The following is a 27,970-nucleotide window of genomic DNA, read 5'->3' as shown; positions in this document are numbered from 1 at the left end:
GATCATACTTTTATCCCCTATCATGTAGATACAGGATAAATGCTGTTAGCCCTGTTAACTTTCTAGCTATTGATGGTGGTAACTATTCCTTGGCATTTCTAAGATTCACATAAAATACTTAAAGGCTATGTAAACCTTTGGTGGCAGTTCTTTCTATTATTGCATTGTACTCATTTTGAACTAAAAATCATTTTTAAAATTGGTCTTTATTTTTAAAAATGAGCCGTCCTCCCTGAACAACTTTGATTTTATCTTAGTAGCAGGACCTGTATTTTCACTCTGTTCTGTAAGGCACCTGGCCTGACAGGCTCCTTATCTCTGACCCTAGAAAAACTCATTAAAGCTCAATTCCTATCTTACTGATAAGCAAGTGGCTTATTACACAAACAAATTATCTGACCAATATCTGTACAATCAGACCAATTTATTGGTGTGTATAATAAAAGATCTGTGCGTGTAATAGGCAATCTGATCAATGATTGGTCAGAAAATCTGTCAGATAACCTTTTAGTGTAATACAGCCCTTAAATAAGTGTCATTGACCTACTAAGAAATATACAGATAAGGGTTATTAGATTACAGCCCAAAGTGAAAGTAGCATCCGCACAGCTAGAAAAATGGTTAACCCCTTTGTGACAGAAAAGCTCAATATTTTTAAATAAAAACTAATTGGAAAAAAAAATAATTTAGGCCAAAATGAGTAAAATGAAAAAAATAAATAAAAAATTGTCCGAAAAGGTGTAAATAGCACTAACTTTTCACACAGCTTTGCATAAATCAATAGTACAAGCGACCACAAGACACTTTGTAATATGCCTTATCATTGAGAAATGTCTAGTTCTCAGCTGGTTACCTCTCCCTTCCCTTTTTGCTTTTCACTTTGTCTCACTTCAGCAAGCGGCTTTTATCATGTAGAGAAAGTTAATACACGGCACATCCATATTGCCTCCTTTGCTCGTTTCCATGGTAACAGACCACCCTGCAATCCATCAGTGGTGGTCGTGCTTGCTTGCACACTATAGGAAAAAGCGCAGTCTCTCTGGTGGTTGGGACTGTGGAAGCACACATAGACTGGTGCTTTTTCCTATCGAGTGCAAGAATGGCTGGATTGCAGGGTGGTCGTAACCATGGAAATGAGCAGTGTATAGTGTAATGGAAAAATGAATCCACCCAGCAATGGAAGCAATATGGACAAGTCACAATACATTAGTAGGTGCCTTGTATTAACTTCCTCTACATAATGAACGTTATTTGCTGAAATGAGACAACCCCTTTAAAAGGTGGTCAAAACAGACGATTCCAACCAAAAAGAAAACACTCGTCTGGCGAAATTTTTTAACGAGTGTTTTAGCCAACTGATGACAGACCATTATCGTCTGAAAAGGAGTTGGACGTGTTTAATATTTTTATCCGATAGTCTGACGAAAGATCCTTCATGGACAAAAAGATCTATCTTTGATAGAACATTCCCAGAAAGATCTTTCGTCCATCACCTGGTTTCACTGAACATGTGAGGCCAGTTTGAACAACTGTAATGCCAATTCTGACTAAAGTGTGTATGGCCATGTCTGCGAAATGAACGTTCACCAGGCGATTGATGGTTCAACTTCTATCTAACGCGTATGGCCAGCTTTAATCCCATCCAAGACAGAACAACTCTACAGGAGGATTATATTACATATGTCAATACAAGTCTATAGAGAGGGGGGGGGGGGGGGTGAGCAGGAGCACACACAGACAAGACTGCTGGAGCTACATGAACTGAGATATAAACTCCCTAAGTGCTTTATTCACAACCATACAGATCAGCAGGGCGGTGGAGTTGAGGCTAGTTTTAGATGGAGACAATATCTTAAAATATTATCCATTAATATTGTGTAATGAATTTATTAGCTTTCATATAAATTTATAAAAGTTAGTCATAAATATATACAGTACAGACCAAAAGTTTGGACACACCTTCTCATTCAAAGAGTTTTCTTTATTTTCATGACTATGAAAATTGTAGATTCACACTGAAGGCATCAAAACTATGAATTAACACATGTGGAATTATATACATAACAAAAATGTGTGAAACAACTGAAAATATGTCATATTCTAGGTTCTTCAAAGTAGCCACCTTTTGCTTTGCACACTCTTGGCATTCTCTTGATGAGCTTCAAGAGGTAGTCACCTGAAATGGTCTTCCAACAGTCTTGAAGGGGTTCCCAGAGATGCTTAGCACTTGTTGGCCCTTTTGCCTTCACTCTGCGGTCCAGCTCACCCCAAACCATCTCGATTGGGTTCAGGTCCGGTGACTGTGGAGGCCAGGTCAACTGGCGCAGCACCCCATCACTCTCCTTCATGGTCAAATAGCCCTTACACAGCCTGGAGGTGTGTTTGGTGTAATTGTCCTGTTGAAAAATAAATGATTGTCCAACTAAACGCAAACCGGATGGAATAGCATGCCGCTGCAAGATGCTGTGGTAGCCATGCTGGTTCAGTATGCCTTCAATTTTGAATAAATCCCCAACAGTGTCACCAGCAAAGCACCCCCCCACCATCTCCTCCATGCTTCATGGTGGGAACCAGGCATGTAGAGTCCATCCGTTCACCTTTTCTGAGTCGCACAAAGACACAGTGGTTGGAACCAAAGATCTCAAATTTGGACTCATCAGACCAAAGCACAGATTTCCACTGGTCTAATGTCCATTCCTTGTGTTCTTTAGCCCAAACAAGTCTCTTCTGCTTGTTGACTGTCCTTAGCAGTGGTTTCCTAGCAGATATTCTACCATGAAGGCCCGATTCACACAGTCTCCTCTTAACAGTTGTTCTAGAGATGTGTCTGCTGCTAGAACTCTGTGTGGCATTTGGTCTCTAATCTGAGCTGCTGTCAACTTGCGATTTCTGAGGCCGGTGACTCGGATGAACTTATCCTCCGCAGCAGAGGTGACTCTTGGTCTTCCTTTCCTGGGGCGTTCCGCATGCGAGCCAGTTTCTTTGTAGCGCTTGATGGTTTTTGTGACTGCACTTGGGGACACTTTCAAAGTTTTCCCAATTTTTCAGACTGACTGACCTTCATTTCTTAAAGTAATGATGGCCACTCGTTTTTCTTTACTTAGAATTTGTTTTATGGCAAGAAAAAAGCAGCTAACAGTCTATTCAGTAGGACTATCAGCTGTGTATCCACCTGACTTCTCCACAACGCAACTGATGGTTCCAACCCCATTTATAAGGCAAGAAATCCCACTTATTAAACCTGACAGGGTACACCTGTGAAGTGAAAACCATTTCAGGGGACTACCTCTTGAAGCTCATCAAGAGAATGCCAAGAGTGTGCAAAGCAGTAATCAAAGCAAAAAGGTGGCTACTTTGAAGAACCTAGAATATGACATTTTCAGTTGTTGCACACTTTTTTGTTATGTATATAATTCCACATGTGTTAATTCATAGTTTTGATATCTTCAGTGTGAATCTACAATTTTCATAGTCATGAAAATAAAGAAAACTCTTTGAATGAGAGGGTGTGTCCAAACTTTTGGTCTGTACTGTATGTTCTATCAATCTTAGGCCCTTATTTATTAAAATAAGCAGGATGTTCCAGAGGGGATAGATAATCAGTTCCAAACTCTCCCGTCCCTTATACTAGGTATATTTCTTTCCATTTAATGGCGCTACACCGAGAGTGGTTTCTGCTGTAGGATACACAAAGGATTTTGTTGCGGACAAAATCCTCAGTGTAAACCTACCCTTATGCTGCTCAAAGGCCCTTAGTTACAATGCCTGAAACTGTGTTGCACATTCTCAGTCATAAGTTCCTCCATAAAAGACCAGAGAAGGAAGCTCACCTCTGAGCATGTCTACAGTCATCTCAGAACTGTTGGACAGAAGAGGAAGACAGGAGTTATCCGGGAACAAGTAACTTTTCATAGGTGTCCACAGCCTGCCTCTTCTATGGAAAGAATCATTCCTACTTTGTGCCTCTCTGGTACTGTGTGTCGGCTCCCGTGTGTCCATCTTCAGGTCTGCGGCTTGTTTACTTTGTCCCTGGCACAGGCATGATAATCTTCTCCGCTGCAGTCAACAACTGGCTTCAGAGGTGAGGTGTCTCTTGTGGATAAGTCACCACCGAATCCATCCATTGGTTACAGCAGAGGAGAGGATCAGGTCTGTGCCAAAAAAAAAGTAAACAAGCCACGGTCCAGAAAATAGATACACCTGAGCCAGAGCTATTACCTGGATAGCAGGTAAGTAGAAATCTTCTTATAGTGGAGGCTGGCTGCAGGCACCTGGGAGAAGTTACTTATTCCCACACAACCCTTTCTTGGCCAGCACTGAATATAACAGCTGCACTTTTTACATGTATCTTTTATTTCCATTTAGACTGGCACATGATTCTCTGCATTCCCAGGTCATACATATAAAGCTTTTCTAATTTTTATTTTTTTAAGGAGCTCTGTGTGCTTTTATTGTGTCCAAAAAGATAACAAAAATAATATAAATTATATATTTGATAGATATGCTAATTAAACTTAGATGAGTCCTGTCCCTGAGACGAGTTCAGCATGAAGTAGCCAAGCACCGCCCTGCATCTTCAGAATCTCCTCCTTGCTCCCCGTCACAAAACTAGAGCGCCGTAATCTGGCGATGCGCAAGCTGGCGCATGTGCAGTGTCGGCATAATGTTCCTTCCCTGTGCTGACATCAGCTTGCGCATGGCGAGATTACATCGCTCTAGCTTTGTGACGACGGGGAGCAAGGAGGAGATTCGGAGGCTACAGGGTGGTGCTGGGCTCATTCATGCTGGACTTATCTCAGGGACAGAACTCATCTAAGGTTAATTTGCATATCTATCAAATCGTTTTTTTTGTATTTTTTTACACAATAAAAGCACACAGAGCTATGGGGACTGGATATTGTGGGTGTGCTAGCAGCTATCTAGCAGCCCATATCCTTAGCTCTATTCACTTTTTTCCTGCAACATCTCAGTGTAGATATAACACTGTCTGAAAGTCTGTGGTGTTTTCATGCACAGATCTCAGGACCCAAGCTGTGAGCGTGAGTATCTCTTGATGTGGATGCAGAATGGGACCCTGTTTTAAGAGGTCATTCCTGTGGGGCAGAACCCAAGGATCCGCAATAGTTAGCTTCTGGAGGAGGGAGAACCCACTTCTTTTTGGCCAGTAGGGGGTTTTTCGGCCTGGAGGATCTTCTGAATTACCTTCGGAATTGGGGGAAGAGGAGGAAATGCATAAGCTAACTCCCAGTCCAAAGATAGGGAAAGAACGTCTATTTTCCAAGGATCGTCTCTTGGGTTCAGAGAACAAAATATTTTAAGTGTTTCATTTCTTCTTGAGGCAAACAGGTCTATTGTTGGAGAGCCCCACCTGTCTGTTATCATGTTGAATACTTCTCGATTCAATGACCACCCTGTCTGATCTATTCTCTGCCGGCTGAGATAATCTGCTTCTTGATTTAAGGAGCCCTTGAGATAAATCGTTCCTCCCTGGTGTAGGAGGTATGCAACTGTAGTCATGTCGTCCGATGGAAATCATCACGTGAAGATACTAAGAGACCTCAAAGTGGATTTTAGTGTCTCCCAAACAGCTCTCAACTCGCGCAAATTTGATAACTGGTTATTTACTACTTTGTCCCAAGTACCTTGGTAATAGCAGTCTCCAATTTTTGCTCCCCAATCTGTTCTGCTCATATCTGTCAGGATCATTATAGAGGGAGATTTGTTCCAAACTACTCCTTTGGTTAGATTTTGTGCAATTGTCCACCAGGAGAGAGATGTTTTTACCTAACCAGGTATCAGTAACTTCTGTTCTAGCGATCTTAGCTGTTTGTCCCATTGTTGTAAGATCCAGACCTGCATGGTGCGATAGTGGGATTGACACCATGCTACCGAATGAATACTGGGAGGTTAGAAAACCCAGTATGCTCATTGCTTCTCTTATAGAGCAACTCCTTCTCTTTTGGAACAGTTTGATCTTCTGTCTGAGGGCATATATTTTGTCCTGGGAAGGTAGGTTGTCTGTTTCTGAGAGTCCAAGACCACTCCCAGAAATGTTACACTTGTAGAAGGTTGGAGACAGAATTTTCCTGGGTTCATCACCCAACCTAAGTCTGTCAGACAGGATAAAAATATTTTTAAAATCGGAAGTTAAATGATCCACTGAGTCGCCGATTACCAGAAAGTTGTCTATGTTATGGTCTTGGGGCTGAGGAAATCCCAAAAGGCAGTGCTGTGAATTTGTAATGAAGAATCTGATCCCTGATTGCAAACCTTAGGAACTCCTGGTAACTGATGAATAGGAACATGGTAATATGCGTCTTTTAGATAGACTGTTCAAAAAACTGCCCCTAACTTTATTAGTGGAATGATGGATTTTAACCTCTTAAGGACATAGGGCGTACAGGTACGCCCTTGTGCCCTGGTACTTAAGGACACAGGGCGTACATGTACGCCCTGTGTATTTCTGATCACTGCCGTGCGGCTGGCAGTGATCGGAACCCGGTGCCTGCTCAAATCATTGAGCAGGCACCTAGGCTAAATGCGCGGGGGGGTCCTGTGACCCCCCCATGTCGGCGATCGCGGCAAACCGCAGGTCAATTCAGACCTGCGGTTTGCTGCGATTTCTGCAGTTTCTGATCCCCGCGGTCCCTGACCGCGGGGATCAGAAACTTTAGGATTCCAAAAATGTTCCTGCATCCCTCCCCCCTGCACCCCTAAGTTATTTGAGCACGGTGGGAGGTGCAGGGGGAGGGTTGCGGGCGGTGCGGGAGGCGGGCGGTGCGGTAGGCGGGATCGCGATCCCCCGCCCGCCTCCCCTTGAATAATCGTTGGTTTCTAGTGGGTATACCAGGGTGCCAGCACATTGCTGGCACCCTGGTATAAACGGCTGACATCTGTGCTGCGATGTCAGCCGTTTAACCCTTTCCATACCGCGGTCCGTACGGACCACTGTATGGAAAAGGTTAACAGCGCAGGGAGCTCCCTCCCTCTCCCATCGGGGGGCTGCTGTGCCTTTGCAGCCCCCCGAATGGAGAGGGAGAGAGCTCCCAGGCAGCCCCCCCAGAGCCCCGTCCTTACCCTTCCCCGTCTGCGCAGTTCTGACCATAACTGAGCAGACGGGGAAGGTTCCTCTCAGGCGTCCTGCTGTCCATGGTGCTGAACAGATCTGTGCTGAAAGGCATAGATCTATTCAGACAAAGTGTAAAATACAGTAAAGTACTATATATTGTACTGTACTGTATTATACAGACATCAGACCCACTGGATCTTCAAGAACCAAGTGGGTCTGGGTCAAAAAGAAAGTGAAAAAAAGTGAAAATAAAGTAAAAATCAAAAAACACATTTATCACTGATTAAAAATAAAAAAAATTAAATTCCCTACACATGTTTGGTATCGCCGCGTCCGTAACGACCTGATCTATAAAACGGTCATGTTACTTTACCCAAACGGTGAACGCCATAAAAATAAAAAATTAAAAAACTATGATGAAATTGAAATTTTGCCCACCTTACTTCCCGAAAAAAGTTAATAAAAGTGATCAAAAAAGTTGTATGTACTCCAAAATTGTAACAATCAAACCGTCATCTCATCCCGCAAAAATCATACCCTACCCAAGATAATCGCCCCAAAACTGAAAAAACTATGGCTCTTAGACTATGGAAACACTAAAACATGATTTTTTTTGTTTCAAAAATGAAATCATTGTGTAAAACTTACATAAATAAAAGAAAGTATACATATTAGGTATCGCCGCGTCCGTATCGACCGGCTCTATAAAAATATCACATGATCTAACCCCTCAGGTGACCACCGTAAAAAAAAAAAAAAAACGGTGTAAAAAAAGCAATTTTTTGTCATCTTACTTCACAAAAAGTGTAACAGCAAGCGATCAAAAAGTCATATGCACCCCAAAATAGTGCCAATAAAACCGTAATCTCATCCCGCAAAAAATGAGACCCTACTTGAGATAATCGCCCAAAAACTGAAAAAACTATGGCTCTTAGACTATGGAGACACTAAAACTTTTTTTTGTTTTAAAAATTAATTCATTGTGTAAAACTTACATAAATAAAAAAAATTGTATACATATTAGGTATCGCCGCATCCGTGACAACCTGCTCTATAAAATTACCACATGATCTAACCGGTCAGATGAATGTTGTAAATAACAAAAAAAAAAAAAACGGTGCCAAAAAAGCTATTTCTTGTTACCTTGCCGCACAAAAAGTGTAATATAGAGCAACCAAAAATCATATGTACCCTAAACTAGTACCAACAAAACTGCCACCTTATCCCGTAGTTTCTAAAATGGGGTCACTTTTTTGGAGTTTCTACTCTAGGGGTGCATCAGGGGGGCTTCAAATGGGACATGGTGTCAATAAAACCAGTCCAGCAAAATCTGCCTTCCAAAAAACGTATGGCATTCCTTTCCTTCTGCGCCCTGCCGTGTGCCCGTACAGCAGTTTACGACCACATATGGGGTGTTTCTGTAAACTACAGAATCAGGGCCATAAATAATGAGTTTTGTTTTGCTGTTAACCCTTGCTTTGTAACTGGAAAAAAAATATTAAAATGGAAAATCTGCCAAAAAAGTGAAATTTTGAAATTGTATCTCTATTTTCCATTAAATCTTGTGCAACACCTAAAGGGTTAACAAACTTTGTAAAATCAGTTTTGAATACCTTGAGGGGTGTAGTTTCTTAGATGGGGTCACTTTTATGCAGTTTCTACTCTAGGGGTGCATCAGGGGGCTTCAAATGGGACATTGTGTCAAAAAAACAGTCCAGCAAAACCTGCCTTCCAAAAACCATATGGCGCACCTTTCACTCTACGCCCCGCTGTGTGGCCGTACAGTAGTTTACGGCCACATATAGGGTGTTTCTGTAAACGGCAGAGTCAGGGCAATAAAGATACAGTCTTGTTTGGCTGTTAACCCTTGCTTTGTTAGTGGAAAAAATGGGTTAAAATGGAAAATTAGCCAAAAAAATGAAATTCTCAAATTTCATCCCCATTTGCCAATAACTCTTGTGCAACACCTAAAGGGTTAACGAAGTTTGTAAAATCAGTTTTGAATACCTTGAGAGGTGTAGTTTATAGAATGGGGGCATTTTTGGGTGGTTTCTATTATGTAAGCCTCGCAAAGTGACTTCAGAGCTGTAGTGGTCCCTAAAAATTTGGTTTTTGTAAATTTCCGAAAAATTTCAAGATTTGCTTCTAAACTTCTAAGCCTTGTAACATCCCCAAAAAATAAAATATCATTCCCAAAATAATTCAAACATGAAGTAGACATATGGGGAATGTAAAGGCATCACAATTTTTAGGGGTATTACTATGTATTACAAAAGTAGAGAAACTGAAACTTTGAAATTTACAAATTTTTCCAAATTTTTGTTAAATTAGGTATTTTTTGGTGCAAAAAAAATATTTTTTTTTACTTCATTTTACCAGTGTCATGAAGTACAATATGTGACAAAAAAACAATCTCAGAACGGCCTGGATAAGTCAAAGCGTTTTAAAGTTATCAGCACTTAAAGTGACTCTGGTCAGATTTGCAAAAAATGGCCTGGTCCTAAGGTGTAAAAAGGCTGTGTCCTTAAGGGGTTAAAGATTCCATCCTGAACTTTCTGTATACGATAAATATGTTTACACTTTTTAAATTTATTATAGTATGAAAGGAGCCCTCTTTTCCTCACTAGAAAAAATGTTGAGTAGAAGCCTTGTTCTCTTTGAGAAAGGGGAACAGGAACTACTATTCACAGTGTTATCAAATCTCAAACTCCTTGCAAAACATTATCTTCTGGGGGGGAGAAATAACAGTAGAAAACTATTTTGTATCCTGATCATATTATTTCTAGGGCTTAAGGGTTTGATGTTATATATTCCCAGGGAACTAGAAAATTCTGCAGTCTCCCCCCTATTCTGGCATCATTGTCTGTCACCAGATATAGGCCTTTCACACTACTGTATGGCTATTTCAGTGTTTTGCGGTCCGTTTTTCACGGATCTGTTTTTGTTTCCGTTGTGTTTCCATTTAGTTTTTCCGTATGGCATATACAGTAATTACATAGAAAAAATTGGGCTGGGCATAACATTTTCAATAGATGGTTCCGCAAAAACAGAACGGATACGGATAACATACGGATGCATTTCCGTATACGTTCCATTTTTTTTGCGGACCCATTGACTTGAATGGAGCCACGGAATGTGATTTGCGGGCAATAATAGGACATGTTCCATCTTTCAACGGAACGGAAAAATGATAATACAGAAACGGAATGCATACGGAGTACATACATTTTTTTTTTTTGCGGAACCATTGAAATGAATGGTTTTGTATATGGACCGTATCCTCCACCCCCCTTTTGGGTAGCTCCAGTGGCTTGATTTTCCCTTGCCCCTGTAGGACTTGTCCGGACTAGAATAGGGGCGAAAAGGAAATTTCCTTTTGTATGGCCCATCTTCAGGAAACCCTTTTTTTTTTTTAAATCGGCAGCTTTCTCCAGAAACGTATCAAGAAATGGCCCGAAAAAGTATTCTCCTGAGAAGGGGATAGAGCAAAGCTTCATTTTAGAAGTCTTATCCCCCAACCAGGATTTCCTCCAAAGAGCTCTGCGTGCTGCATTTGATAAGCTCTCATCTCTGGCAGAAAATCTAACAGATTCTGCAGATGCATTTATTAGAAGCTATTATTTACTCCCGTGGAGTTTTTTTTTTCTAATGTGATTTTCTAGCTCATTCAACCACAGATACATGGATCTAGCTACTGACGTGGCAGCTATATTAGCTTTAAGACTCCCATTATTTCCGCAAAAGGCTATATATGATTTTCGTTCCATCAGGTCTCTGAGTTGAGACGCAACTTCAAATAGCAAAGAGGTCTTTTTGTTTACTTTAGCCACTTGAACATCAATTTTCGGAACATTGTCAAATAATTTGGATTCAGAAGGATTGAACAGCAGACAGTTCATAAATTCTTTGTAAATGCCCAGCCTTTTCTCAGGATTAGACCACTCTTTCATAATAATTTCCTTAATGTTCTCGTTTATTGGGAACACTCTGGCACGTTTAACTGTAAGTCCACCAAACATTTCTTCATGTATGGAATGTGCTTTCTGGACTTCCTCAACCCCCATGGTAGCACGAAGTGCCTTTAAGAGGTCATTCATTTCATCAGATGAAAAGTAGAACTTCCTATTTCCCTCTGATACCTCTCCCATAGAGGTTTGTCATTAGCCTATTGCTTGGAAGAAGATGCGTCACCTCCCATGCATTCAGAATCCGAAGAGGACACTGCCCTCATTTTTGGTCGCTTAGGGGGTTGAGGTCCCTGGGTCGTCTCTGTCATAGTGGACACAGAGGACTGAATTTCTTCCCGAATCATAGTTCTGAAACCGTCCAGAAGCTTCTCACGAATAATATTAGATATGCAGTCCTTGCAGAGTTTTTTTTTTTTTTTTTACAGATGACTCAGGTAATCTCTTGAAGCAAGAGGTACATTTTAGAGGGTTTTTAGCTTTCTTCGGTGCCTCCTTTGACTGAGGATATGAAAAAACAACCTGGTCAAGAGGAATTTTACATAGAGTATGGTGGAGACACCCATGTGCAACCCCCCCCCCCCCCCCCCCCAAAAAAAAAAACCCCACAGATGTAGATACATAAAAACAGATATCCCACAAGGGGAACTTACAGGAGGCAGTGCTGGGGCATCAAGCTCCCTAGGACTTTGCAGCTCAGGGACCGACATATTGAGACAGTGGAAGTATCACTCTACTCACTCAGACCTCAGATCAGCGTATGTCCGTGGCTCCCTGCTGTTCTTTTATCCTGCTGCCACTGCCTCCCGCTCCTGTGAACTTCCGGGTCGTACCACATGACCGCCATGACCCGGAAGAGACGTTGTGCGTCTTCAGTGTGCCTGCACGCCGGCCGCGTTACCAGCTCAACCCACAGGGGGAAAGAAGGAGCCAGCAGCCTGGGAGCAGGCTCCGGAAGTACCAGAGCGAGCCCTCCCGATTTCCCCAGCCCAGTATTATCATGTGGCCGCCAGCGGACAGGGGGCTCAAAGAAATGAAATGAGCTTAAGGTAAATAGGAGACCGGTCCTACAGGTCTCCCAAGAAAAACTAAAACAAATTTCCACTTCATCTCCCTGACGTGCAAGGAGACTCTTCTCTGCCGCTGGCCTCAGTAGGAACAGGAAACATTGGGAAATGGTGATGGGAGGGGGCAATTTAACCTCTTCCGTGTTCCTGCCCCTACAGAGGTCAGGGGTCAATCTCCTTGTGATGCCGTCATGGTGATGATATGGAAACCTATTTTTAATATAAGAAGATTGACAACTATCATAATCCATATCACTCTGCCTTTACAATTTACCTGCTTACTTTATCTACCGACTACCCAATTTTGTGGACCTGATCAGCTATACAACATATTATACGCTACTGGAAGGGTGTGGCGCTTCTCTTTTGGGAGGTATAAACAAAAACGGAAATGGCGTAACTAATGGTGTATGAACCCATCCTGCAACTTCATCGCTCACTCCTTATCTATTGTCCTCACACGTAGGGCCCTTTCACATGTCGGTAGTGTATTGCGGATCCGCAATACACCCGGCCGGCACCCCCCCCCCCCCATAGAACGGTCTATTCTTGTCCGCAATTGCGGACAAGAATAAGACATGTTCTTTTTTTTTTTTTTTGCGGAGCCGCGCTCCGGAAATGCGTATGCGGAGAGCACATAGTGTCCGCAACCGTTCCCGATATTGCAGAACGGATGCGGACCCATTTGCGGACGTGTGAATGGCCCTGTAGTCTGATATCTACGTTGTCACCCCAATAGCTGCCTTCCTTTTTAGCCTAAATTTCTGCTTTCCACCCTATCCATTTTTTCAATAACGAATACCTCTATTCCACTGGCGCATCCTGTTTCTATTATCTTTCGGATTAATTATTCCTTAAGATTTGATTAACCCTCTCTTTTCTAACCCCCATCTTTTACATGCATAAATGCAGAAGCTAGAACTTTGGTTTACTGACTCCACAGCCCTGCAGGTCAGTACCTCTCTGTAGTGTCCTCCATGATCCTGGGGCTGCTTCTGAGTGATTAAGAGAAGGTTAGGAAGCAGATTCTTCTCTACTTTCAGTTTGCAATGGATGAGAGTTAGTCTGTACCCACCAGTTCTGGGAAAACAGCAAACTAGAGACAGAGCCTGCAGATGGAAAAGTGCTAAAAATGCCAGATACAAGTGATATAATGGGGGTCATTATGTAAGACCGGCTTTTCACTCCCTTCTTTGATAGCTCCTGCACTGGCAGAGGAAGCTGCAAATTTAGTCTGTGTCCTTGATTGGAACCCACACCAACCACTGACAGGAGTAGTTTTCACTTTGCTTTTAGGCATAAATGTTATTAAATTTTCCTGGGGTGATGTCCCTGCCACCCGCAACTAGTGACAATGGCATAAAAATGCCTGTGCGACAAAATATATTAAAAGTCGCAAAAAAGACGTCTTGCAACATATGCGGAACAATTAATTTCAATCTGCCACATACAATGCTGTCTTGACACCTTTTTCTGGGAAGTCTTTATCACTTACTGACTCCAATTAGGATAATGGAATCAACACCTTTGACCCCATGCTGGGTATAATTACCAGATGTTGATTCAGTTACATACAGTACAGACCAAAAGTTTGGACACACCTTCTTATTCAAAGAGTTTTCTTTATTTTCATGACTATGCAAATTGTAGATTCACACTGAAGGCATCAAAACTATGAATTAACACATGTGGAATTATATACATAACAAAAAAGTGTGAAACAACTGAAAATATGTCATATTCTAGGTTCTTCAAAGTAGCCACCTTTTGCTTTGATTACTGCTTTGCACACTCTTGATGAGCTTCAAGAGGTAGTCACCTGAAATGGTTTTCACTTCACAGGTGTACCCTGTCAGGTTTAATAAGTGGGATTTCTTGCCTTATAAATGGGGTTGGGACCATCAGTTGCATTGTGGAGAAGTCAGGTGGATACACAGCTGATAGTCCTACTGAATAGACTGTTAGAATTTGTATTATGGCAAGAAAAAAGCAGCTAAGTAAAGAAAAACGAGTGGCCATCATTACTTTAAGAAATGAAGGTCAGTCAGTCCGAAAAATTGGGAAAACTTTGAAAGTGTCCCCAAGTGCAGTCACAAAAACCATCAAGCGCTACAAAGAAACTGGCTCACATGCGGACCGCCCCAGGAAAGGAAGACCAAGAGTCACCTCTGCTGCGGAGGATAAGTTCATCCGAGTCACCAGCCTCAGAAATCGCAGGTTAATAGCAGCTCATTAGAGACCAGGTCAATGCCACACAGAGTTCTAGCAGCAGACACATGTCTAGAACAACTGTTAAGAGGAGACTGTGTGAATCAGGCCTTCATGGTAGAATATCTGCTAGGAAACCACTGCTAAGGACAGGCAACAAGCAGAAGAGACTTGTTTGGGCTAAAGAACACAAGGAATGGACATTAGACCAGTGGAAAACTGTGCTTTGGTCTGACGAGTCCAAATTTGAGATCTTTGGTTCCAACCACGTGTCTTTGTGTGACGCAGAAAAGGTGAACGGATGGACTCTACATGCCTGGTTCCCACCATGAAGCATGGAGGAGGAGGTGTGATGGTGTGGGGGTGCTTTGCTGGTGACACTGTTGGGGATTTATTCAAAATTGAAGGTATACTAAACCAGCATGGCTACCACAGCATCTTGCAGTGGCATGCTATTCCATCCGGTTTGCGTTTAGTTGGACCATTATTTATTTTTCAACAGGACAATGACCCCAAACACACCTCCAGGCTGTGTAAGGGCTATTTGACCATGAAGGAGAGTGATGAGGTGCTGCAACAGATGACCTGGCCTCCACAGTCACCGGAACTGAACCCAATCGAGATGGTTTGGGGTGAGGTGGACCGCAGAGTGAAGGCAAAAGGGCCAACAAGTGCTAAGCATCTCTGGGAACTCCTTCAAGACTGTTGGAAGACCATTTCAGGTGACTACCTCTTGAAGCTCATCAAGAGAATGCCAAGAGTGTGCAAAGCAGTAATCAAAGCAAAAGGTGGCTACTTTGAAGAACCTAGAATATGACATATTTTCAGTTGTTTCACACTTTTTTGTTATGGATATAATTCCATGTGTTAATTCATAGTTTTGATGCCTTCAGTGTGAATCTACAATTTTCATAGGTCATGAAAATAAAGAAAACTCTTTGAATGGGAAGGTGTGTCCAAACTTTTGGTCTGTACTGTATTTATTCCCAGAATTCTTGTACAATCACTCAGAATTGAGAAAGCTCGTTAGAAGAACGAGTGAAACGTTTTGAAGAAATCTACAGTACGTCGAGTTGCCTTGATTTATTATTTACAGATATACCATGACCTGGATAAATGAGAACCTTCACAGACAATTCATTTCAATGGGTCCGCAAAAAAAAAAAAAAAAAAAACCTTATGCATTCCGTTTCCATATGTCCACTCCCAAAAAAAAGTCCTATTATTGTCCGCATTACAGACAAGGATAGGACTGTCCTATTAAAGGGCCAGCTGTCCCATTCCGTCAAATAAGGAATGCACACAGACGTCATCCGTATTTTTTAGCGGACCACAAAATACATACGATGTGCATGAGACCTAATTGCTATCCTAATTTACACATTTATAAAGCAGTTATACATCTCCAGGAAGCAATCGGACTACGTTGCCAAATAATAATACCTTCATAGACACTGAGAGAAGACAATCTGAAAAGTTAGCGCACTTAGAAATTTTCAGCTGGCATCCATCTCACTGCTGACTAATAATAAAAAACATAATAAGGATCCTGAGAAAAAAAGTGCTCAATTGACAGCTCATTTATGTGATATAAATGATCCACAGTACCTTTTTTCATCTGGTTATGGTGCTCCAGAAGCAAGCGAGCCTTGATCCTTTTCTGTAACTTGTAAAACAGCAGAAAATGCCCTTTTATTCTTGTTCTTGTCTTATGCCAATTCGTTTGTTCCTCTTTTTTCCTCACTAGGAATAATGTTGAGTCACAGCTGGACTGACGTTCTCCAGGCCATGGAACATCATTCCCCATTCTTATGAGATTCAGCACAGGCTCTGTTCACTTTCACTTGCAGTGCATGCCCAGTGAATAGTGTACAGTATCTGTACGGCCTCATGCACACGGCCATTGGGCCCATTCACGTGAATAGGTACGCAATTCTGGAGATGAGGAACGGAGTCACGGAATGGAACACAGGAAGCACAACTTGAATGGGTCCGGCCCGCTGCACGGATGTAGTCCGTGCATTGGGGGCCGCAATTGCGGTCCCCAATGCACGGAACGGCAGCACAACGGCCGTGTGCATGAGGCCTACAAGTGAGAGCGCTCTCACCTTGCTGCGCATGTGCAGTGAAGTGCTGAATCCAGGGGTTGTATAGCACTATTCACTGGCCATGCGCCATAAGGAGCCCGAGTAAGATCTCGTGAAAACTGGGGATGACGTTCCCTGGTCTGGAGAATGTCAATCAAGCTGCTGGGAGAGGATAGTGAAAGCCTGACTTCTAGGAGGTTGGCGCTGGCCTCCTTGACTTCAACAAGCTAAGTATCATACAGAAAAACAAGAATAAAAGCATATTTCTATGGATTAACAAGTTACACAAAGGAATGAAGAACCACTTCTCGAGCACAAAATCCAGATTAAAGGGAAACTGCTCACAGTACCTATCAGATTAACAAGCTGTCAGGTTGCCTTTAAGGCCTCTTTCACATGAGCGTGACGGATTAGGTCCGGATGCGTTCAAGGTGCGTTTAGTGAAACTTGCACCATTTTGCAAGCGAGTTCAGTCAGTTTTGTCTGCGATTACGTTCAGTTTTTTTCCGTGCGGGTGCAATGCGTTTTTCACTAAAGCCCTATTCACTTCTATGGGGCCAGGGCTTCGTAAAAAACGCAGAACATAAAACATGCTGCATTTCACGCAACGCAGAACTAATGTACACAGACCCATTGAAATGAATGGGTCAGGATTCAGTGCGGGTGCTCTGCATTTACGTCACGCATTGCACCCGTGCGGAAAACTCGCTTGTGTGAAAGGGGCCTAAGACTGGTATAGCATACTGGATACTCACACTGGCATGCAGTGGGCATAACTACAATGTAATGGTCTTGGTCGCACTAACTGGGTTTGTTACTGGAAGGATTTGTAATAAAGATACTTTCATATCGGGCTTATGAAGTGTAGAAACAATGTATCGGAGCAGAACAGTAGCATACAATACAGTAGGGCGCTGGCATTGCTAAGGCTACTTTCACACTGGCGTTTTGGCTTTCCGTTTGCGAGATCCGTTCAGCGCTTCCGGTGACGGAACTGCTTGTCGGATCACTCTGCCGCAATTCTGAAAGTACTCTTAGTATCTCCTCCATGCTTGTGTAAGGCCAGTTTCCTCCAATTAGGGCAGTATTTCTTGGACTGAACACAGCTCCACAGCATGCAGCAGATCTACTGAACTGTAGTCATGGCTAGTGTTGCGCGAACTTATGTTTTCAAGTTCGGCGTACAAGGTTCGGGTTATCTAAGAATTCAGTTATGGATTCCGCTACCACGGATCATAAGTTATGGTCTGTGGTAGTGGAATCCTGAATGGAATTCTTAGATAACCCAAACCTTGTACACTGTACTTGAAAACAGATCGCTCATCCCTACTCATGGCATTATGCGAGTAATGCTCAGTAGACCAGCAGTAAGATGGGACTTCGAAGCATCTTTACGATGAGTTCACTTCAGAGACCAGTGTTCAGTCTGGGAAACATGCGCCACATAGGAGAGGTATTTCCTGGTCTGAACACTGCTTCTCTGAAGAGTATAACACGGATCTACTGAACTGTAGTCATGGCATTAATATGAGTAAAGTTCAGTAGACCAACAGTTAGACAGGATTTCACAGCATCATAAATCACTAAGATAAGTTCACTTCAGAGACCAGTGTTCAGTCTGGGAAACATGCGCCACAAAGGAGAGGTATTTCCTGGTCTGAACACTGCTCCTCTGAAGAGTATGCCGCAGATCTACTGAACTGTAGTCATGGCATTAATATAAGTTCAGTAGACCAACAGTTAGACAGGAATTCACAGCATTATAAATCATTAGGGTAAGTTCACTTCAGAGACCAGTGTTTCCCAGACGGAATACACTTGTATACAAGCCGGAGGAGATATTGCACAGGAGAGTTGGATCAGGACTCAGCAGACTAGAACAGATCGTCATCATCGTAGAACAGTTGAGCAAAAATATGCTGCCTGCGTATTTCCCATTGAACACAAAAGTAAAGAGTTTTCAATGGCTTTAAAGCATATTCTGGGGTGTAAGACAAGCGTCATACGAACATGGCCTTACGGTGCAGCTCCGATACATTGTTTCCCACACAATGGAATAGCGGAACTGAGACTATAGAATCGTGGTACCAGCCTGGGTATACAAGGTTGTGTAGCAGCACTGGTATGTTATCATACAGGACACATTATACATAAATCAGGGATACCATATGCTGCTGGTAATCACATGCCATGTCCTGGGAGACATGCAGTCAGAAAAAGCCTATATTATAGATAGGCAACCCCTGCCCCTACCGATGACATCTACCATTTAATGCAGTGCCACGCTTTGTGTGGGCACACTTTCCTCCTGGTTCAGGTACTTCATATAAGTCCTGAGGAGGATTCATACAGGCTATACCCCAGGTAGGGAGGAGTGCTTAGCCGCCAGCGCGGAGATGGAAAAACTTCCAGCATGGCAGCTCCAGCCCAGTGAATGGAAAAAAGGGGGCATTGTCCTCTCCAGTCCAGGACCTCCTCCACTCCTGGCAGTGTGCACAGCAGCTCCATGCCATCTCATAATGCCAGGGCCACACAGGTCTATGTCACTGCCCTGTGCCAGCTGTCAGCACTGCTGCCCCTGGCACTAACCACCACCTGGACACTAGGGGCGCCTGGCAGTGCCCTGTCACAGAAGGCGGTGGGTACACTCAGCAGAATACAAGGCGGGTAGGGGCCACCTGCTCTGTGACCAGAATACACCTCACACTGCCCCCACCTCAGGGCCCGGGCTGACTTGTAAGGAATGAATGGGCGAACGGGCACTGCACTCACAGGCTACATAGGCGATCAAGGCGAGAGCAATGAGCAGCTTCATCATCCGTCTATTGATTGCAGTCAGGAAGCGACGCATTCGGCTTTTTACCATCACCAGCCGGACCGCGTTCCGTACCCGAACTCGGAGCTGGGGACATGGAACCCGGCGTCACGATTAAACCCCGGGAGGAAGGATGAAGGCCAGGATAGGGGGACTAGCGTGAGTTCCTGCCCGGTCAGGACACCACGCATGCGCACAACTGTACCGCACTTCATCCACTCTCGATACAGGAAGAAAAAAACACAAGCAAATAAGAGGAGAGAGCATGCGCGCCGCTGACTGGCGTCCGCTGATCACGTGATAGGACGTTAGGCCTCAGTTATAGGAATAGCTTTACCTAGCAACACCAAGCTGTAGTAATGTGCGCGGCGGGCACGTCCATTCTGGGCGCACTTTACATGACTGCTGGATTTTATTTCATGTTATAATATTCGGGCGAGCTGCAGCACACAAAGTTATGTAGACTGTCTAAAAGGAAATCTGGCTTTGTTGCCCGTAACAACTAATCGCAGCCCAGCTTTCATTTGACCCCTAGAGCATATCTCTCAACCGTCCTATATCCGGCGGGACAGGCCCGGGTTTCGATGGCTGTCCTGCGGTCCTGGAACGGCTGAGGTATACCTTACTCTAAGGCTCCATTAGCACGTCCGCAAATGGATCAGTATCTGTTCCGCAATTTTGCTGAACGGGTGCAGACTCATTCATTCTCTATGGGGACGGAATGGATGCGGACAGCACAAAGTGTGCTGTCCGCATTTACAGAGCGCAGCCCCGATCTTCCGGTCCGCAGCTCCGCAAAAGATAGAACATGTCCTATTCTTGTCCGCAGCTGCGGACAAGAATAGGCATTTCTATAGGGGGTGCCTGCCGGGTGTGTTGTGGATCCGCAACACATCACAGACGTGTGAATGGACCTTAAGCTGTCTCTGCCTCCATAGGGCGCTCCCCACTTCAGCTGAGCTGCTGGCGCCTCACACTGTGCTCCTCCTACCCAGCCCAGTAGCGCCATGTGTGACTGCATCTTACCTGCTGCTGGGGAGCACAGGGCAGTGGCGGATCCAGAGCCTGGTCTTGGGAGGGGCACTTCCAGATTATTTTCTGTCCGCCACCACAAAACAATGGTGCTTATAGAACAGACTACACAGTGTAGCGGTATACTGTATATTGTGTGGCACAGTGTAGAGGTATACTGTATATTGTGTGGCACAGTGTAGAGGTATACTGTATATTGTGTGGCACAGTGTAGAGGTATACTGTATATTGTGGCACAGTAGAGGTATACTGTATATTATGTGGCACAGTGTAGAGGTATACTGTATATTGTGTGGCACAGTGTAGAGGTATACTGTATATTGTGTGGCACAGTGTAGAGGTATACTGTATATTGTGGGGCACAGTGTAGAGGTATACTGTATATTGTGTGGCACAGTGTAGAGGTATACTGTACATTGTGTGGCACAGTGTAGAGGTATACTATATATTGTGTGGCACAGTGTAGCGGTATACTGTATTGTGTGGCACAGTGTAGCGGTATACTGTATATTGTGGGGTACAGTGTAGAGCTATACTGTACATTGTGGGGCACAGTGTAGAGGTATACTGTACATTGTGTGGCACAGTGTAGAGGTATACTGTATATTGTGTGGCACAGTGTAGAGGTATACTGTACATTGTATGGCACAGTGTAGAGGTATACTGTATATTGTGTGGCACAGTGTAGAGGTATACTGTATATTGTGTGGCACAGTGTAGAGGTATACTGTATATTGTGGCACAGTGTAGAGGTATACTGTATATTATGTGGCACAGTGTAGAGGTATACTGTATATTGTGTGGCACAGTGTAGAGGTATACTGTATATTGTGTGGCACAGTGTAGAGGTATACTGTACATTGTATGGCACAGTGTAGAGGTATACTGTATATTGTGTGGCACAGTGTAGAGGTATACTGTGTGGCACAGTGTAGAGGTATACTGTACATTGTGTGGCACAGTGTAGAGGTATACTATATATTGTGTGGCACAGTGTAGCGGTATACTGTATATTGTGTGGCACAGTGTAGCGGTATACTGTATATTGTGGGGCACAGTGTAGAGCTATACTGTACATTGTGGGGCACAGTGTAGAGGTATACTGTACATTGTGTGGCACAGTGTAGAGGTATACTGTATATTGTGTGGCACAGTGTAGAGGTATACTGTACATTGTATGGCACAGTGTAGAGGTATACTGTATATTGTGTGGCACAGTGTAGAGGTATACTGTGTGGCACAGTGTAGAGGTATACTGTACATTGTGTGGCACAGTGTAGAGGTATACTATATATTGTGTGGCACAGTGTAGCGGTATACTGTATATTGTGTGGCACAGTGTAGCGGTATACTGTATATTGTGGGGCACAGTGTAGAGGTATACTGTATATTGTGTGGCACAGTGTAGAGGTATACTGTACATTGTGTGGCACAGTGTAGAGGTATATTGTATATTGTGTGGCACAGTGTAGAGGTACACTGTATATTCTGGGGCACAGTGTAGAGGTATACTGTATATTGTGGGGCACAGTGTAGAGGTATACTGTATATTGTGTGGCACAGTGTATCCTATATGTGTATAACATAAACATATTTCACAAGAAAACTTACAATTACTTGGCTTGGCCCTTGGGGATCTCGGACACCACTTCAACACTTTGGCCGGGGGCTCGGTGGAGCTGATGTGTTTTATCCTAATGAGAAAGATTTCATAATAAGGATTTGGAGAAGGGGCAGAGGGATAGCAGAGCAGGGAGAGGCTGGTGCTGCTACTAGGGGGTCATACCATGGGGGAGTAATAAAGCCCATCATAATGCCCCCCAGTAGTAATAATTCTCCTTATAATGTGACAGTGCAAAAAATACCCCCTTGTAATGCCTCCAGTTGAGCTAATGTCCCCATAGTGCCCCTATAACGTGCCAGTATAAAATACCCCAATATAATGCCCCAGTAAATGCCTCCATAGTGCTCCTCTCCCCCTTCCTACTAGTGCCCCCCATAATGTACCAGTATAAAATGCCCCAGTAGATGCCCTCAGTGTCTCCCATAATTTGCAAGTATAAAATACCCTTTCTTAGTGCCCCCCGTAGATGACCCCATAGTAATCCTCTCCCCCCTTCCCCATAGTACCCACCATAATGTGCAAAAATGGAAGATAATAGAACAGGCGGCACTCACCAGCATTGATGAACGGTTCTTTATTCATATAAAAATGAAAAAGAAAGGCACTTCGGTCTGGAGCGTATGGTGCGGTAAGACACAGCTGGGGTCAGCGGCGACAGCCGTTTTGCGCTAACTTGCGCATCATCAGGTCAGTGACTGGGTAGTGCTCACAGGCGCATCTTATACTCGTCACTGCGTCTAGTCGTCATAGCAACCACGACGCTTAGACTTCTTTGCTACCGCCCATACGATCGAGCCCAGCTGGAATACAATCAACATACTTACAGCAGTAAGTTTAAATAAACACACTCAGGTCATTCCTGTCATTGAGTCCCAAAGGACCCACGGCGTCGACTCTTATAATCCACGCGGATTCTTTCTGCAGGAGTGCCCGGTCCCTTTCCCCACCTCAGGACCTAATTAGCACCTGCTCTATCCCCACAAAAGAGAGGCACTGTGGATTGCCTCCATGTTCATTACATACAATACAGACCAAAAGTTTGGACACACCTTCTCATTCAAAGAGTTTTCTTTACTTTCATGACTTCAGTGTAGATTCACACTGAAGGCATCAAAACTATGAATTAACACATGTGGAATTATATACATAACAAACAAGTGTGAAACAACAGAAAATATGTCATAGTCTAGGTTCTTCAAAGTAGCCACCTTTTGCTTTGATTACTGCTTTGCACACTCTTGGCAACACAAACTGGATGGAATAGCATGCCGCTGCAAGATGCTGTGGTAGCCATGCTGGTTCAGTATGCCTTCAATTTTGGATAAATCCCCAACAGCGTCACCAGCAAAGCACCCCCACACTATCACACCTCCTCCTCCATGCTTCACGGTGGGAACCAGGCATGTAGAGTCCATCCATTCACCTTTTCTGCGTCGCACAAAGACACGGTGGTTGGAACCAAAGATCTCAAATTTGGACTCATCAGACCAAAGCACAGATTTCCACTGGTCTAATGTCCATTCCTTGTGTTTTTTAGCCCAAACAAGTCTCTTCTGCTTGTTGCCTGTCCTTAGCAGTGGTTTCCTAGCAGATATTCTACCATGAAGGCCTGATTCACACAGTCTCCTCTTAACAGTTGTTCTAGAGATGTGTCTGCTGCTAGAACTCTGTGTGGCATTGACCTGGTCTCTAATCTGAGCTGCTGTTAACCTGCGATTTCTGAGGCTGGTGACTCGGATGAACTTATCCTCCGCAGCAGAGGTGACTCTTGGTCTTCCTTTCCTGGGGCGGTCCGCATGTGAGCCAGTTTCTTTGTAGCACTTGATGGTTTTTGTGACTGCACTTGGGGACACTTTCAAAGTTTTCCCAATTTTTCGGACTGACTGACCTTCATTTCTTAAAGTAATGATGGCCACTCGTATTTCTTTACTTAGCTGCTTTTTTCTTGCCATAATACAAATTGTAACAGTCTATTCAGTAGGACTATCAGCTGTGTATCCACCTGACTTCTCCACCACGCAACTGATGGTCCCAACCCCATTTATAAGGCAAGAAATCCCACTTATTAAACCTGACAGGGCACACCTGTGAAGTGAAAACCATTTCAGGTGACTACCTCTTGAAGCTCATCAAGAGAATGCCAAGAGTGTGCAAAGCAGTAATCAAAGCACAAGGTGGCTACTTTGAAGAACCTAGAATATGACATATTTTCAGTTGTTTCACACTTTTTTGTTATGTATATAATTCCACATGTGTTAATTCATAGTTTTGATGCCTTCAGTGTGAATCTACAAATTTCATAGTCATGAAAATAAAGAAAACTCTTTGAATGAGAAGGTGTGTCCAAACTTTTGGTCTGTACTGTATATATATATATATATATATATATATATATTGAAGGCTGCTTGCAGCCTGTAATTGTGGGAGGAGCGCACTTACCTTATTTAAACCCCCTCCTACAAGCAGGAGGGCGCCTGTTTCTTGCTTGCTAATGCTTCTTGCTTCAGCGCCTGATGTCACCTCCGGTCGCGTCTTCCGTCGGTTCGTCACCCCGCATCCCGTTCGTGCTGCCAGCCGCGTCGCCTCTTGTAAGTATTACCGCTCTGCGGCCCGGTCGGATGCACCTGCCACCGGCACCTCGTGTTCCCTGTTTCAGCCGGCCTGAAGCTGCGTTGGGTCCAGGACTAGCAGCGCAGCAGCTGCCCGTTAACCCCCGCACTGCCCGCCACCGCGACTGCTACCGGTGAGTGCACATCGCGGCGCCTCCCCCTCCTCCCCCCCATCCAGGTACCGGTCTTCCGGCGCATGCGCCGCAACTTGGGGCGGCGCGCCTCACTGAGAGTGAGGGGGGCAGGCGGGGACGACTCACACAAGTTACACATCGGGCCATGGTTCAGTCAGGGGTGTTCCCACTTGTTAATGTTGGCAGCGGCACCATGGCGTCCTTACCATCTTCCTGCCATATTCCCAGTGCGGGGGTCCGGGCGCCAGGACTAGCAGCGCAGCAGCCCTGCCTCCAGGGGGGCTCCGTTCTCCTATGAACGAGTTGTCGGCTGAATCCCTGGCTGTTGGCCTGCTGCCCATTAACCCCCGCACTGCTGTGAAGAAAAAAAAATAAAAAAAAGGGGGGAACCTTTGATTTAATGCCAGGCTGGGCGCCTGCCAACCGCGCCAGTACATTGACCGATCTTCACCCCCTGTGACTGAGGGCAGTCGTTCCTTGAGGTCAGGGGCCTGGTACCTGGGCCTCGCGCCGGTGCGGCTGCCCTTAGGTCACCCAGGGGTCCCGCTTTCCCTGAATCGCTCAGGGTAACGTCATTTGTAGTACCACCCAAGTATCACGTGTTTCCGATCTGCACAGTTGTCATATTGTCCCTGCAACCACCAGGTGTCATTTGTCCCCTGAATCGCTCAGGTATAATGTACTCCCTGAATCGCTCAGGTGCTAGTAATCCCTGATTCGCTCAATTAATGAGGTCCCCAAACCACTCTATTTTTCCCCGTACCTCCCAGGTGTCATGTCTTCCCTGAACCGCTCAGGTACAATGTCTTCCCGACGCACTCAGGTGTGAGGGTCTCCCGTGAAACGCTCAGGTGTAAATAACTTCCTGATTCGCACTGGTAATGTCTTCCCTGAATCGCTCAGGTATAATGTCTTTTCTGATTCGCTCAAGTGTAATGTCTTCCCTGAATCGCTCAGGTACAATGTCTCCCTGAATCGCTCAGGTGTAATGTCTCCCTGAATCGCTCAGGTGTAATGTCTCCCTGAATCGCTCAGGTGTAATGTCTCCCTGAATCGCTCAGGTGTAATGTCTCCCTGAATCGCTCAGGTGTAATGTCTCCCTGAATCGCTCAGGTGTAATGTCTCCCTGAATCGCTCAGGTGTAATGTCTCCCTGAATCGCTCAGATGTAATGTCTCCCTGAATCGCTCAGGTGTAATGTCTTCCCTGAATCGCTCAGGTATAATGTCTTTTCTGGTTCTCTCAGGTGTGGTATCTGCCCTGATTCACTCTGGCGTTAATGTCTTCCCTGTATGTCATGTTTTCCCTCGAATCGTTCAGGTGCGGTGTCCGCCTGGCTTCGTGTTGGTGTTACGTGTTCACTGGGTCACTCGGGGGTCATGTGTCCCTTGTTCATTCGGGGGACATGTGTTCCCTGTTCGCTCGGGTATCATGGATCCCCTTGGTTGGCCGGGCGTCTTGTGTTTCCCGTGCGTTCAGGGGTCATGTGTTCCCTGTTCATTCAGGAGTCATGTGTTCCCCGTGTTGGTCAGGTGTCATGTGTTCCCTGAGTCACTCGGGCACGGTTCCGGTCCAGGTTCGCATGGGTCAGGGTCACGCACCCTGTCGCTGCATGAGGGACTAGCTGTTCGCATCCCTCGCTGGGTATCGGTCCAAACACAGCTTATTTCTTCACATAAACAGGGCCTCGGCCACCAGAGCTGCAAGCAAGCCACTATCGTTGCGCCAAAGTTTCCTCCTTGTCCAGGTAAGATCCAGCCACGAGGCTGCTATTACACCCTGTCACTGCGTTAAGTATTCGTTGTCACAAGCTCCCGTTCATAGGTCTCCATCTCACTACAGAAGTCAGTAGCGTGGTTTGTTTCATTCCAGGTAAGTAGCGAACACCTCTATACGGTCAAACCCGTTCCCCTGCAGCTCTTGTTCGGTCATCTGGGGGAGGGGGAAGGAAATCTCATCTGTTACCTTCATACCTCCTCCATGCAGCTTGAAGATGTCACAGGCCCCGGAGTCGGATGATAGCCTGTCTTTACCCGGGACCTCCGTGTCAGGGCGCACCAGCAACCCCTCTCTGCGGAGCTGGACCATCCCAAAGCTTGTTGCAGAGCTCAACAGGAGAGGAATTCACCATCCCGCCTGCACGAGAAAAGCGGAGCTGTACCGTCTCCTAATGACGGCGCCATCGGGCTCAAGTGACCAGCCCTCTCTCTCGTCGATCCAGCTATCCCTCCTGCAGTTGCATGCCACCATCGGCAGTCTGGCAGGTTCGGTTGCGGATATCCAAACCAGGATGGGGGAATTGGAGTCCCGGCCTCCGGCGGCACCACCTTCCCCAGCCCTTCCGGCCTTACCTTCTACGTCCCAGGATTCGGCGCCAGGTACGGTCCGTACCAGCCCCCAGATTGCCCCCTCGCATTTCATCCCAGAAAACCTGAAAAGGGACATCCTGGCGGGGAGGGACGTCAACCTGGCGTCCATTCTCATTGCGTCGCAGGACGTATCTGAGAATAAGGTTATTAATTGCGGGGAGGTCTCGGTGGTTCTTCGGGCCAAGGATGCCCGCCTGAACCGTAAGCTGACGATCCCAGAATTTGTCCTTGCGTTTAGCCTCTACCGAGATACCATCTGCGGCGTCCAGCCACACAGACGTGAGGAGCTGGACTCCTATTTGTACCGGGTCACCGACTTAGGATACAAGTACGACAGAACGAACTTCTATGATTATCACAGGTCTTTTTCAGCCAAGGCGGCCGCCGCCCTCGCCCAGTTCCAATTCATCACAGACTGGGCGAACCTGGACATGGAGCTGTTCTGTCGCCATTTTGCCGGGTTGCAGGCCCCCACGTGCGCAGCGTGCCAGTCCATACAGCACATGGCCGACTGGTGTCCCAACCTCCCCACCTCAGCCCGGGAGGGCTCCCTGCCAGGCCCCTCTGGCACACAACGGTTCCAAGCTTCCACCGACAAGCTGGGCAGGCCCATTACTTTCTTAGGGCAGAGTCAGGTCTGCAACAACTTCAACGCCGGGGTTGTGGTTTCAATAGTTGTAGAGCCTTGCACGTTTGCTCCCTCTGCTTCAGGGCCCACCCCCACTCCAGCTGCCCGAAGAGGCAACGTAAGACTCTATGACTAGCCGACATTAACATCAAGCTCTAGGGCGTCCTGTTGCGAGACCACCCCGATCGCCAGTCAGTAGAGTTCCTTCTCACCGGTTTCGAGAGGGGCTTCAATACGGGCTTCGTTGCCCTCCCTCAAGTTTCCTGGGAGGGAAGGAACCTACAGTCGGCTAGTCAGGACCCAGAGGCGGTAGCCACCCTGTTACAGGACGAGGTTCGAAAGGGTTTCCTGCTAGGCCCGTTCA

The 27,970-nt window shown here is 45.2% G+C and overlaps 1 protein-coding gene across 3 annotated transcripts in view; it reads right to left on the bottom strand.

Annotated features, from left to right (window-relative positions):
• UXS1 (UDP-glucuronate decarboxylase 1) overlaps positions 1–19,415 on the bottom strand; it is a 94,636-nt gene extending 75,221 nt beyond the window's left edge. For all 3 annotated transcript variants that reach the window (XM_044284609.1, XM_044284611.1, XM_044284610.1), the window contains exon 1: positions 19,169–19,415. In XM_044284609.1, coding sequence (XP_044140544.1) covers positions 19,169–19,262 — 94 coding nt within the window. In that variant the 5' untranslated portion in view covers positions 19,263–19,415. The remainder of the gene's footprint in view (positions 1–19,168) is intronic.
• Positions 19,416–27,970: the final 8,555 nt, after the last annotated feature.

This window comes from Bufo gargarizans, chromosome 3 (assembly GCF_014858855.1).
Source record: "Bufo gargarizans isolate SCDJY-AF-19 chromosome 3, ASM1485885v1, whole genome shotgun sequence".
NCBI classification, from domain to species: Eukaryota; Metazoa; Chordata; class Amphibia; order Anura; family Bufonidae; genus Bufo; species Bufo gargarizans.
Note: the sequence above shows the minus strand (reverse complement) of the source record. Positions and strands in the feature narration are given on the sequence as shown.